This window comes from Metarhizium brunneum, chromosome 1 (genome assembly GCF_013426205.1).
Source record: "Metarhizium brunneum chromosome 1, complete sequence".
NCBI classification, from domain to species: domain Eukaryota; kingdom Fungi; phylum Ascomycota; class Sordariomycetes; order Hypocreales; family Clavicipitaceae; genus Metarhizium; species Metarhizium brunneum.
The window spans coordinates 2,008,264-2,021,129 of NC_089422.1; the positions used below are offsets into that span (position 1 = coordinate 2,008,264).

Genomic DNA, 12,866 nt, shown 5'->3' on the forward strand with positions numbered 1-12,866 from the left:
AACCAGCGCTCGGTGCGCCAGCCTCGACAGCACATGTATGTACATACTTAACGGATTGTCGACTCCAACATGTCGACCCTTACTCCGTACAATGTGCCGGCTTGCCAATGCCCCTCGACAGCCTCGCCACCAGGGCTCAAGTGCTCTCCTTGCATCTGACCACAAACCACTCGCCAGCGCCTTCTCCCAGACGCTTGAGAGTCCTGCCGTCGCCGCTAGCTCAGACACGGGGAGATTTCCTTCTTATCCGACCAACCGGCCAACCAACCCCTCCACCTGCCTGCGGCCCTGGGCGAGCTCGAGTAGCATTTGACCAGGAGCATCACTGCATCACTGCCTGGCTCGGCAGGGACCATGCCTACATACTTGTGCCATGGATTTCGGTGGTACCGCCGCAGCATCCGTATCTTCATCATTCTCAACGACCTCGAAGACTGCACGCCAGACTGGATCATCGGACGAGACACGGCCGCCTTTATTCTCAGCCAATTCGCCGAGTCGTTTGACTTTGTACCAAGGCTAGAAAACGAAGACGGCACCGTCACGCGACCAGAGTCCAACGAGACGACGCCCACACGAGAGAAGCGGCCACAGTCTTACGACGATGATTTGGACATGCCTGTATCCAAGGTGTCTGCCGCCGAGGACACTGTACTCGTACATGAATGGTCACCAGTAAAGCTCCTGGAGGAATACCATGTGGAGGAAGCGGAACATGCGTCGAGGCCATACGCCTACGTGGCCGATCATGTTGTCCGGGTGGATCTCGGGGTAGACATTGTGGCAGAAATGGCAAGGTACGAGAAGACGGTCAAGCAAACTCAGTCGCAGTGGTTTGAACAGCTACGTGCCCAAGTCCAAGCGGAAGAGCAATCACGGTGGTATGTGGTTGTATGTGACGACACAGATCGGGAGGCACCAGAAAACTACGACGACGGAGATGAAGAATTGCCCGAGATGGAAGCAGCTCGACAACCTCGACCTCAACCTCAACCACGACCACGACCACAACCACAACCACAGGCAGGTTCATTATCAAGGACAGGTACGTCGTCGTCCTTGGCAGGCGATCGACTGGACTCGGGCGACGCATTGGGGGACTCGCCAGAGAACAGACCGGACGTACCAATGAAGCCCAAGTTCCTCGGCCAGGATCCCTTCAAGAAAGAGCTGCCGCCAACTCCGCGATTAAAGAAGAAGCTATCCATACGACGATTATTTTCCAAGAAGGATCCATAGCCAGACGTGAATAAACGTCTCCTATTGACGAGGGCCATGATGAAGACGCGATACGAACTTTGCGGGCACGAGGCGTAAGGAGGAATTAGACGGCGTTGGTCATGAAGTTTTTCCCAAGTGACGCGCTGTAACGGGGTACAATGTTCTGTGAAAAAGTAATCTAGGCGAAGCGTTGGCGAATGTGAGATTATTTGTACATTAAAATAATATTTTCTTTTAAAAAACATTCCCAAGGCCCTGTGAGGCGACGTCGTGTACTAGGGAACTTGGCCGTATATAAATACAATCCATGGTCGGAGACACTTGGGACACCAAGATGCGCTGTCTGGACACGGGCGTCTGCTCGTCACATATACAGGCATTGGCATTCGTGTCATAACACTTGGCCGGATATACAGCCCTGAATCCCAATCCCGTAATTCAATCACCATCATGTCCGCGTGTTTGCCTTCATCTGCTGCGTGGCCGAATGACGTCGCCATCACGTGTGGAGCTCCCAACTGGCATCCAACCTCGCATGTCGCCTTCGCTTCGTCTCACCCTCACTCTCGCATCCAGCTCTGCCCACGCCCAACGCCCAAATATCCATCCTCATGTAAGGCTCACCACGGCATCCCCCCAGCGCACAACCGCAAGCAGTGCGCATGGCGGCGGCCCCGGCCAGCTCCATTGAAGCCGTCACACCTCCCGACGGGACGGGGCCTCGGTGTGCCCCGACATTGTCGAAACCCGAAACAACCACGCAGCAAGCAAACATCCCATGGCCCACGCCGGCCGCCGCAGCCGCTTGGACCCGGGCGAGGCGTCCCCGTCCTTTGCACAGACCAGCGCCGAGTTCAGGCTCGATGACAGCGACGACGAGGCCGTCATCGACGAGTTCGACCTGCGCCATGAGGCCGGCGGCAGCGTCGAGGCTTACGAAATGGTCGAGCGGGACGCCGGGCGCAGACGCATGAGCGCGAGGAGCGCGAGCACCGTCGCCAGTTTCCAGCTGTACACGCCCGACGAGGACCTGGCGGTGCGGAGGAAGTTTGACAGGAAGCTGGTGCTGTTTGTGGCCCTCCTCTACCTGCTGAGCTTTCTGGACCGGTCGAGTACGCTGCCCTGCCCGACGCAATTCGCGTACGCAAGCTGACGCCGTGTACATAGACATCGGCAATGCAAGGATAGCCGGCATGGACGAGGACCTGCAGACGACGCCGCCCCGAGACGACTGGTACGAATGGGCCCTGACGGCGTTTTACATCTCGTACATTGCCTTTGAGTGGATGTCGCTGCTGTTCAAGCTCGTGCCCGCCCACATCGTCGTGTCCATGACGGTCCTGGCATGGGGCCTCACGGCGTCGCTGCAGGCAATTGCGCCTTCGTATCCGGTCCTGATCGCGCTGCGGGTGCTCCTCGGCATCGGGGAGGCGGGATTCACAGGCATCCCCTTTTATCTGAGCTTCTTCTTCAAACGGGAGGAACTGGCCTTTCGCACAGCCATATTCATATCAGGTACGCCAACCCACACATACGCCTAGGTATATAAACATATATACATGTATACACACATACACCAAAGAAGCCCTGCTCCCCCAAACCCCAACAACTAACAAAACAAAAAAAGCCGCCCCTCTCGCCACCAGCTTCGCCTCAACACTCGCCTACATCATCGTCAAGTTCGCGTCCCTATCGCCCATCGCCCCCTGGCGCCTCCTCTTCCTCCTCGAAGGCCTGCCGTCGGTCCTCGCCGCCGTCGCCGCATTCACCACAATCCCGGACTCGCCCTCGTCGGCGCCGTACCTCACGCAGCGCGAGAAAAAGGTCGCCCGCCTCCGCCTCCGCCGCGACCACCACCACCCCTCCTCGCACCAGCCTCACGAGCCCGCCTCGGGCCTCCAACCCCGCGACCTGCTGCTCGTCTTCGCAGACCCCGTCGCCTGGCTCACGTCGGCCATGTTCTTCCTCACCAACATGGCCTACTCCTCCCTGCCCGTCTTCCTGCCCAAGATCGTGGCGGACATGGGCCACGACGCGCTGACCTCGCAGGCGCTCTCGGCGCCGCCCTACCTCGTCGCCTTCGTCGCCGTCCTGCTGACGGCCCACGCGTCGGACCGCCTCCGCGCGCGCACCGTCCCCATTGTCCTGCACGCCTTGGCCTCGGCCGCGGGCTACGGCGCGCTGGCCCTGGCCGGGCCGCTCCGTCTGCCCCCGTTCCTGAGGTACCTGGCCGTGTACCCCGCCGCCGTGGGCTTCTTCAACGTCGTCACGCTCATTATAGCGTGGAGCATAAACAACCAGGCCAGCCAGACGAGGCAGGGCGGCGGCTTTGCCGTCCTGCAGCTCATAGGCCAGTGTGGCCCGTTGGTCGGCACGAGGCTGTATCCGGATAGAGACGCGCCCTATTATACGAGCGGCATGGGCGCGTGTGCCTTGGCAATGCTGGCCGTTGCCGTCTTGGCCCTTGTTCTGAGGTGGTATCTGCGGTACAGGAACAGAAAGATGGACCAAAAAGGCGTGGACAGCGAGCACGACGAGTATGCCGTGGAGGAGGAAGGGCTTGTTGCCTCTGGGAAACGGAAAACAGAGCCAGCTCACTCCTTCAGGTACATGTTGTAAAATGTCCATACAATGATGGCAAAGTTTGTATTGGTGTGATGAGAATGGCGCCCTTGCCTCTTGTCTAATTATTTATAAAAGCTCCTTGAATCATGCCTCTAACACTGTCCCCCATTGTTGATTATTTAGCACGAAACATCCAGGATGGTGCTCGATATCTCGTCACCCCATCTTTCCACCACTCTTGATTCCCTGGACCACTCTCATACTTGAAGACCCCGTATGGCTGGGCGGATTTGTCCTTCACATCATCAGCTGGTTGTGGTCGTTGTCGTCGCCGCCCAATTCCTTTCCATGCCCTAAACTCACCAAATCTTCGCTGGTACTTGAGGCGACGATATGCTTCAGTCAGGCGACGGCTGCTATCGTGATATATATTCACCGCCCATTGACGAAAGGCCACGAGGCGGGGGCGTTTGGACAACGACTTGGTCAGGCTGCGAAGAGAAAACTGCGAGGCCTTTCGTTTGGAACTAAAGGTCTGGGCAGCACGCGCAAAAGTAGGACCATCTTTGGGCTCTGGGCTTCGTCGATCTGCGTCTATAGTGCCATCATACCAGAACAGGTCAGAGCCATCTCCTGGAGCCATGATTTCCCGATTACTGGTGTCGGCGACGGCGTTCGACGAGGGTGAACTTGATCGGAGATTTGGCAATGAAAAACCAGAAAGACTGAGTCTATTGCCACGGCAGTACTCAGCCTCTGATACTGGAGATTGGACTCGCGGCGTATTATGACCAGGTGACGGATATGCAGACGAGGCACTCCAAATATTCGATGGTTTGCATGCATGGGCCGAAGGGCTGATACACAGCCCGCGATCCACCATGTCAAGGAAGTCATCCGACTCTGGGGCTAAATGGCATGGCAATAGCACCGATGGAGGGCAAAGCTCATGGCCGATATCTGGTATATGGGCATCTAGTTCTTGAAGATCATAGGCCGGCGGGGACAGGGGACGCAACGCGCAAAGTGCTGGTGGTTTGGGGCTCCAAGTAGCAGAGTTGACGGGACTCTATGCCGACGACGGATCTTCATGCCCTACTGGAGGGGGAGTATAGTGCGATGGAGACGCGAGTTGAGCTATCATGATGATTGTTGATACTGGCCAAATGTTGTGAAGGAGCAGTGTTGTGATGAAGCGTTGCGAAAGGAAGAAGTCAAGTCTGGTTGGTGTTATATCCAGATGGTGCCTGCCACATGTGACTTTAACAGCCGGGGACAGCTGGGGCTAACTGTAATGCCAAGCACTGCCAGCTGCGAGGGTGGCCTTGTATTTGCCCGGTAGCTTCACGTACATGGGGATTTTTTTATACTCTTAGGTGTCTTGAGGATTTTTTAACATATTAGTAATATCTTTAATTGGTCAATCCCTGGTCGTTGCAAAAATGGCACCTGCGCACAGCCAAAGGGATAAGGAACTCTACACCACGGTTCTGGAGACGTATGCGTCGGGGCTGGGCTGCGCGAGCCACTTTCCCCGGCAGACAATTTCACATCCTAAGGGTTCCTTGATTCCTGGGACAAACGAGTCACGACACTCTGTCTGGTCAAGGGGGGCTGGCGGTCTGCTGCGACGGCCGCCGTAGGCAAGACTATGTTAATACAAAATAGGAATGGCAACTGGTCAATCGCGGAACCGACGAACCCGACGATGCCACGAGAGAGGCAACCCCCGGCGCGGCTGGACGAGTTCAAGGCTCGGTGGCCCAAAATACCGCGGGTGACTCCATCCGTTGTCGTCAACAGGGTCATTGGCTTGGCTCTTTGGCGCCCCCGCACTGGTTACCCTTTAATCGTGCCAGGTTGGGAATGTAGGGCCGACGGCTAGGTCAACTATTGGAGAGTCATGAGCCAAGGGTTCGAAAAGCGAGTGCGAGCCGACGAGGGACGGGTAGCGGTCCCGGGGAAGGCTGAACTGACTGGGACCATGCCATGTGCTGGCTTGGGGACTGCGTCACATACATATGCCCCCGGCAATTATACTAGGGGGAGTTGATCAACGGGGTTGTCAACTCAAAATAGAACGTCAAGACAGCCAAGTGGAACAGCACTCGAGCTCTCCCAGATGCCAACGGTTCCTGCCAACATACATACATATCCAAACGTTGAGCATGGGCATCGTCAGTCAGGCGAGACGAGTTGACGACGAGTCTCGCTCTCGTCCTTGGTTAGAGCACCATGGCAACGTCCATCTAACAACCATCAAATCCCCAGACTCCCTTCTGCCCAGACACGTCGAAAAGAAGCCACAAGAAGCTCCAAAGTATGTCTCGCTGCGTCAGCGACAGTCCAACCCACGCCACAAACACAGATGGCTTGGCTCGCTTGCACACTGGACACAACAACAGTGGCACACCACCATTTTTGCTTCGCAACGCACGCCCAATCGCTCCACTTACGTGCTGGAGTCCCGATCATGATCAAGCCCGTCTGACGCAATGTGCCCCAAAGGTCGGTGCCTAGGTCGTCCCAGGCCGTCCTCAGATTCGCCCAAGGTCGACACGTACCCTGAGCCCACCATCACTTAGTCACGCCTGTTTGTGGCATTATACGACGCATCCAGATCTTCATTCACGCTTCGGCCAGCCTCGTAGGGCGCAGCCATGTGCAGTCGTGAACAGCCAGGGGTCCCGTCACCTCCCCCTCCCTCCCACCTTCAGCCGCTCCTCGTTGGAGTCGCACTGATTACCCGATACATGACCCCCGGGGGCTGCCGGGTTCTCCCTTGATAACAGATACTTGGGTCCACTGGGGGTATTCAGCTGGTGGGCGAGGTTGCTTGTTATCCGTAAGGCTTGGACGACTTGTATCGAGCGTCATCTCCACTTGGAGCGTTATGGTTGCCGCAGTCGGTGGAAGCGCCTTGTTTGGCGCATCAAGATTGTCCAAGTGGATTCGGTTTGCGGCTCTCGCTTCAGAAAATGAGTGGATGTACGTGCTTGTCTTGTCGTTTTGAAATGTGCATTTATAATACTGGGGGGTTGTCCCATGTTCTTGATGGAAGAGCTCCATTTCCATGTCGCAAGTGGTCATGGTATAAAAGAGGACCCTGTGGTCCTTAAAGAAACTGACGCTTTTGAACGGGTTAGGAAAGAAGGCGTATTTTGACTCTTCTCCCTCCATCTTCTGGAAGCTGTTCAGCGAGCGTGTCGAGGTGAATATGGGCGACATGCCGAATAGCTCGGGCTCTGGCTCGAGGCCACGCACAAGACAGAGGGCATATAAGCCTCCGCCGCCGCTGGACGTACCGGATATCGAGGAGGACGCGGCAGAGAGAAAACGGATATTGAATGTGCTGGCGCAACGGAGATATCGTACGTGTTTGGAACCCACCCCCGCGTGTTGTTCAAGGGCGCATATTCATCTCTTGATGTCGTTTTGTGTTTCATTTAGGAGAAAAGAAGAGACAGAAGCGTATGAGAGGGAGCAGCGACTCAAAAAGCACCTCACAAGAACCCGAAGATGAACACGCTCAGCTGGTCGAGGAGATTCCCGTCGACACTATAGAACCCGTCGACACCGGCATTCAGAGTCCCGGCTCTATCTTCGGCATCGACATGTGCTTTAACAACTGGGACATGCTCACCGACCCGACTCTCTCATCAATGATGCCCGATGTAATTGGGGTATTTTCCGATTTCCCCACGGCCGCGGCCGTCGATGACGGGTCAGGTGGTGGCGGCGGCGATGGTATCCTCACGGCATCCTCCTCGTCGGGCTCAGTCCCCCCGTTCACCACGATGTCCAATGTAATGTTTGGTTCACCGCCATCCCTAGATAGCTCATCAAACTCATCGTCCGATGTCAGCTTCCCCGACAGCTACCTCTTGCCCGTCCATGAACTGACACTTCTGCGTGCCATGCTGCGTATAGCGGACCGGCTTGGATGCAAGGGCTCACTTTGGAGCCTGGATGCTCTGTCGCCCTTTAATCAGGGAATCGCGACACCGCCAGATCAACTTCCCCGGCCATGGCGTCCAACTCCCTCACAAGTTCTGATCCCGCACCACCCGCTCTTCGACTTCCTTCCCTGGCCCAGCGTCCGGGACAAGATCATCGGCATCCTCTCGCTCCCCGACGACGCCCGCCCGGCCACCGCCTCTGGCCCGCTCGCCCTCGTCAACTTCGCCTACGACTTTGAGGACAATGCCGAGGGTGTGCGCATCTACGGCTCCGACCCTTACGACCCCAGCTGCTGGGAGGTCGGCCAGGTCTTGTTTCAGCGCTGGTGGTTCCTATTTGATCGGGACATTGTCGACAACAGCAACCGATGGAGGAGGTTACGGGGGGCGCCTCTGCTGGCTTTGACGGCTCCCGGTGTGGAAAACTAATGTACGTGCGTTCCTCTTTGGGGGAGCGAGCTAGCTTGCGTATGTGTGTATGTGTGTGTATAAGAAAGAGAGAGGGAAAGAAAGGTAGTCGCTTCATCGTGTCTTATTTTTAGAAGGTTACAGAGAAGGCAATATCCCGGAGTTGGCCAGCAGGTGTTTGCTTTTTGCTTTTTGTATGGCTTTTGATTGAATATAGCCTCAACCTCTCAAGCCAATACTTTACTCACCACGGGCAGAAATTTCAAAATTCGCCCAACATATCTGATGTGGCTACGCTTGATGGAGTATGTCTGCGCCTGTTGTGACTCATCGTCGATCGATAGACGCGGCTGTGGATGATATGTCTAGTGTATAAGACGCTGCTCCCCCGGCCCGAGCCAACTATGAGCCGGGTCCTGGTATCGTCGCCGCCATAAATATTCAACTTGCCCTTGTTTCCGGGAGAGCTAGCTCCAGCAAGACTTCGACAGCGACAACCTCGATGCAATGTTTCCTGAGGAACCCGCGGCCGACTCGGAGGGAAATGAGAAGTGAGCTAGCCCATTGCTTGGCTGGCAGCACCAGAATGTCCCGTGTGCTGGATGAGACGGTGGGCAGTTGGACTCGGCGAATACCCACGGATGGAAGGGATGTCAGGTGTTGCGGTTGATATTCTCAAGCATCATCCGAGTCATCGCACCACGCAAACGGTGATTATTTGATAAATGCAACAGCCACGCCAACCATGCCGGGTTACTATTTTGACGAAGCGCAGTCAGCTCAAATCTCCACAGTCGTCACCGATGAGTCAAACTTTGCTTAGTCCCCGTACACTTATTCCAATCCCCCGCTTTGCCCAGCGTGAAAAGACACGGGGTCCCCCTGTGAAATTGACTTGATTTATCAATCCCAAAAGTGTACTGCTTCTTGTTGCCGGGTTTCCGTTGCAACAGCCCCGGCCGTAGACCATGTCCTTTACACCGTTCGTGCTTGTCACCGACAGGCTCATCTTTGTGCCTACCCCAATGTCCGAGTCCATCAAAGGCTACCGAGACTTGTTCAAGAGATTACATGAAGACCATTCATTCTGTGACATGGGATTCGGAGACGCATTTCCCGCCCGGGCCTGGACCGACGATGAGATCAGAAATGTGCTCATGGCGGGGGATATCTCTCGTCGCTGGAACAAGAGGAACATGGGCGACTTTGCCGTCGGGCTGCTGCCAACCACAGCCACGGGAAACCTCTTATTCAGCTCCAACGAAGGAAGGAAGCTGAAAAAGTCGCCAGAGAATATCCGCGTCATCGAGCTCGATCGTTGGGACAACCCAAGCTGGCAGAACGACGTCGAGTGGGTTGGGTATTCCTGCGCCCGGGACTGCACGGCAACACTCCCGCCGCTTGACGAGGGGGAGGCTCCCTTGCCGCCATGGCAAGAAATGTTGGAGATGCGTTATGGCGTGAGCCCCGAGCACTGGGGTAAAGGACTGGCTCTCGAGGCATCCAAGGTGGTGATCCAGTGGGCTATTGAGGAGAGAGGTGTCCGGCGATTTATTGCTGAGACGCAAAAGGGGAACAGCAGAAGCCGCCGAGTGCTGGAGAAGCTGGGATTCCAGATGGTCGATAGCAATTACTTCAAAGAAAAGGACGTCTTGGACGAGTGGGAAATGGTGGTGGCATAGAGCACAGCGGCCGGTCAATGCTCACCGAGCATTCTCAAGCTCTTATCGACTCCCCGGTGGCAACGACAACTGCCGAGCATTGCCGCCTTGAAACGAAACTTGGAAACAAGACCACCGGCAGGCTTGTGCCGATTGGCAGAAACACCATGGTTCTCAGATCCGTCCGATCTTATCGTGACTTGATCTTGCCGCCCCATCCGACTTGGCGCATCCTCCCAGTAGCTCCAGTTGACTTGTTCCAAGAATATGTAGCAGAGATTGAGTATGTCCAATAGATGTCTGAGCTTTGAACCGGCTAGTGCCAAACGCCATTCGGGAATCCCTATCTTCAAGGTTGAAGGAGACCGCACTGACGGGAATCATGGGCTGTGGATCGACGAGGGACCAAGCGTTCGGTTGTGAAACTGCCGAGCCATCACATCACATAGCTGACATGTCGTTGATAAATATGATCTTGAAATACGAGACAAGTTGTAATCCTACCATGCCATTTTATCAAGTTCGCCTGCCAACTTTTTGTTTTGTTTATACGGCACGGTGATCAACTCACTGTCTCTTTTTGCGTGGGCTACCCTGATTATCAGATTATTCAACCTCAGACAAACAACAACCCAAAGAGCAATGGAGGCCGGTCAAAGTGACGAAATGAAACGCACATGCACCATGACATGCGGCGATTATATCCTGTCGCGAATAACTACCCTGCGGCCGCCTATGGACAGAGTCACAAGTCCTATGAAAGCTCTTCGCATGCTCGACCGCGAGCAATGGAATTTTTTTGGGGTGAGTTTCCGGGATATGATTCCTGGCCGAGTATTTTGTTAACATCTAATACACGCAGTGTGCCTGGAGTGGCTGGATTATGGATTCCTTCGACTTCTTCACCGTCAGCTTGACATTGCCACAGCTTGCAGCCGAGTTCAACAAGAAAGACTCCGACATGACATGGGGCATTACCCTGGCATTGATGTTTAGGCCGCTGGGCTCGTTTCTTTTTGGATTCTTATCCGATCGCTACGGGCGCAGGTGGCCGTTTGTCATCAACAACTTGATGTTCATTCTCCTCGAGCTCGGGACTGGGTTTTGTAAAACGTACAATCAGTTCCTGGTCTGCAGGGCCTTTTTCGGAATTGCCATGGGAGGAATTTATGGCAACTCCGTCGCAACGGCCCTGGAAGATTGCCCTCACCCAGCGCGAGGATTCTTGTCTGGCCTGTTTCAGTCCGGCTATCCGCTGGGATATGTCTTAGCTACGGCAATGAACCGAGCTTTAGTTGACACGACAAGATATGGATGGAGGCCGCTATTCTGGTTCAGCGCTTGCCCGCCCGTCTTCATCATCGTATGGAGGTTGAGGCTCTCTGAGACGAGAGCCTTTCGAGATCGTAAGATGATTTCCAAGACTCTGTCCGACAACACCCCTACTTTCATGGACAAGGCATGGATTGCTCTCCGGGACTACTGGCTTTCCATCCTATACATGGTGGTTTTGATGAGCGGCTTCTCATTTGTTGTATGTCATAGTATTTTCAAGACGTCTCATTTTTACCAACATGTTTTACTGACCGTAGATTGGGCCAGTCTCATGGCGCACAAGACCTGTACCCGACAATGCTCACTACCGAGTTTGAGCTTACGCCGAATCAATTGACAGTCACGCAAGTAGTAGCAAATATGGGGGGGTTCCTCGGTGCAATCTGTGTTGGCAATCTGTCCGAGATTTTCGGGCGCCGCCTAACCATCATGGCCTCTTTAACTGTGGCTGCAGGAGTACTATACCCGTACACAAGAGTTCAGACGCCGGGTCTGACGGTGGCTGCTTTCTTCCTCCAGTTTGCCACACAAGGTGCATTTGGAGTTCTTCCAAGTCATTTGATGGAATTGTCCCCAGCAGACATCCGGTCCATTGTGGTAGGCACTGCATATCAACTTGGGACCATGGCGTCAAGCGGCTCGGCAACAATTCAGTCTGAAATAGGCGAACGCTATTTCCCACTTCCGCCAGGTCCATCTGGTCAACAGCGCTATGACTATGGCATAGTCATCTGTGTATTTCTGGGCGCGGCTATAGCTTTGGTGGTGATGACGACCTTTATGGGACCAGAGCACAAGGGACGCGAATTCGGGTTGGACAGTCAGGAGGCCATCGAAGTTATAATGACGAGGGACCAAATCCCATCAACTTCCAAGTCTGATAAATCATTAGCTGAAGCAGAGAAAGCCTAGAGGGCAAGCGTTGGCGTGTTGCGAGTTGTTGTAATTGAATATTCTGCTTAACATTGTGCGATTTGCAATGGCCTGCATGGTCCATTGTCGTCGTCGATTATGCCATTCGTACAAGACGTGAATCTACACCATCAAGGCCGCCAAAGGACTCTGAACGAGGCATTGGGACGCCAATCAATCGGCCTTCTGCGAAAAGGAGTCACTTGGCAAACACCGACTCCCTCCGAGGTATTTTCCGGCTTATAGAAACGCGTGCCGCCGAAGGTATGATTGGGGCGGTAGGTGGTTCCTCGGGGAATCTCAACTGGCTGGCTGCATGTGCTCCGTTGCAGGCAAGAAGATAGTGGCTGAAGATTTTGAGTGCAGACTGCAGAAGCCACGTCACATAGAAGCCGAGTAGGTGTTCACTTGGCCCGTCAACCCGTGAGAAGCCTTTGACGATGGCGTCTCCAATTCGCTCAGAGGCTGATCAACAAGGGGGAGGGGAAACCCGAATACGACCAGCAAATGGATTGAGCATGTGGGTGAGTCGTGACCAGTGACCACCAAGAAAATGCACGACGATTTCAGCAACAGAAAAAAAACCACCGGCCCAAACCAAAAATGCAGGTGCAACCTTGGGACTGATGGTACACTGGTGGCGTCATTCGTTGACCTCGGAGGAACTCAAGTACAGGCACCTGAGTACCTGGGTATGGTAGGGTGGGGTATCGGAGGGGGGCGGTACTTCGAAAGGAGGGGCATCATGGCTGGAAGGTACCTGCCTAGGGTACTTCAAGTACCTGGTACCCAGTTGCTCAGCAGG

At 54.8% G+C, this 12,866-nt stretch overlaps 6 protein-coding genes across 6 annotated transcripts; 5 read left to right on the top strand and 1 right to left on the bottom strand.

Moving 5' to 3' along the window:
• Window positions 1-354: 354 nt before the first annotated feature.
• Window positions 355-1,239, top strand: G6M90_00g006170 (uncharacterized protein; the record flags this gene model as incomplete). Its single annotated transcript, XM_014694404.1, has 1 exon — window positions 355-1,239. One exon carries the CDS (start codon window positions 355-357, stop codon window positions 1,237-1,239), a length of 885 nt encoding a protein of 294 aa, XP_014549890.1.
• A 760-nt stretch (window positions 1,240-1,999) lies between these two features.
• On the top strand, window positions 2,000-3,840 carry G6M90_00g006180 (uncharacterized protein; the record flags this gene model as incomplete). The annotated part of the gene is made up of 3 exons (XM_014694403.1): window positions 2,000-2,333; window positions 2,389-2,736; window positions 2,849-3,840. The coding sequence occupies 3 exons, from the start codon at window positions 2,000-2,002 to the stop codon at window positions 3,838-3,840; spliced, it is 1,674 nt and encodes a 557-aa protein (XP_014549889.1).
• Window positions 3,841-3,961: 121 nt separating this feature from the next.
• Window positions 3,962-4,429, bottom strand: G6M90_00g006190 (uncharacterized protein; the record flags this gene model as incomplete). Its single annotated transcript, XM_014694402.1, has 1 exon — window positions 3,962-4,429. One exon carries the CDS (start codon window positions 4,427-4,429, stop codon window positions 3,962-3,964), a length of 468 nt encoding a protein of 155 aa, XP_014549888.1.
• Window positions 4,430-6,831: 2,402 nt separating this feature from the next.
• Window positions 6,832-8,174, top strand: G6M90_00g006200 (uncharacterized protein; the record flags this gene model as incomplete). The annotated part of the gene is made up of 3 exons (XM_014694401.1): window positions 6,832-6,877; window positions 6,933-7,157; window positions 7,237-8,174. The coding sequence occupies 3 exons, from the start codon at window positions 6,832-6,834 to the stop codon at window positions 8,172-8,174; spliced, it is 1,209 nt and encodes a 402-aa protein (XP_014549887.1).
• A 947-nt stretch (window positions 8,175-9,121) lies between these two features.
• On the top strand, window positions 9,122-9,835 carry G6M90_00g006210 (uncharacterized protein; the record flags this gene model as incomplete). Its single annotated transcript, XM_014694400.1, has 1 exon — window positions 9,122-9,835. One exon carries the CDS (start codon window positions 9,122-9,124, stop codon window positions 9,833-9,835), a length of 714 nt encoding a protein of 237 aa, XP_014549886.1.
• A 663-nt stretch (window positions 9,836-10,498) lies between these two features.
• Window positions 10,499-12,061, top strand: JEN1_0 (Carboxylic acid transporter; the record flags this gene model as incomplete). The annotated part of the gene is made up of 3 exons (XM_014694399.1): window positions 10,499-10,618; window positions 10,677-11,348; window positions 11,417-12,061. The coding sequence occupies 3 exons, from the start codon at window positions 10,499-10,501 to the stop codon at window positions 12,059-12,061; spliced, it is 1,437 nt and encodes a 478-aa protein (XP_014549885.1).
• Window positions 12,062-12,866: the final 805 nt, after the last annotated feature.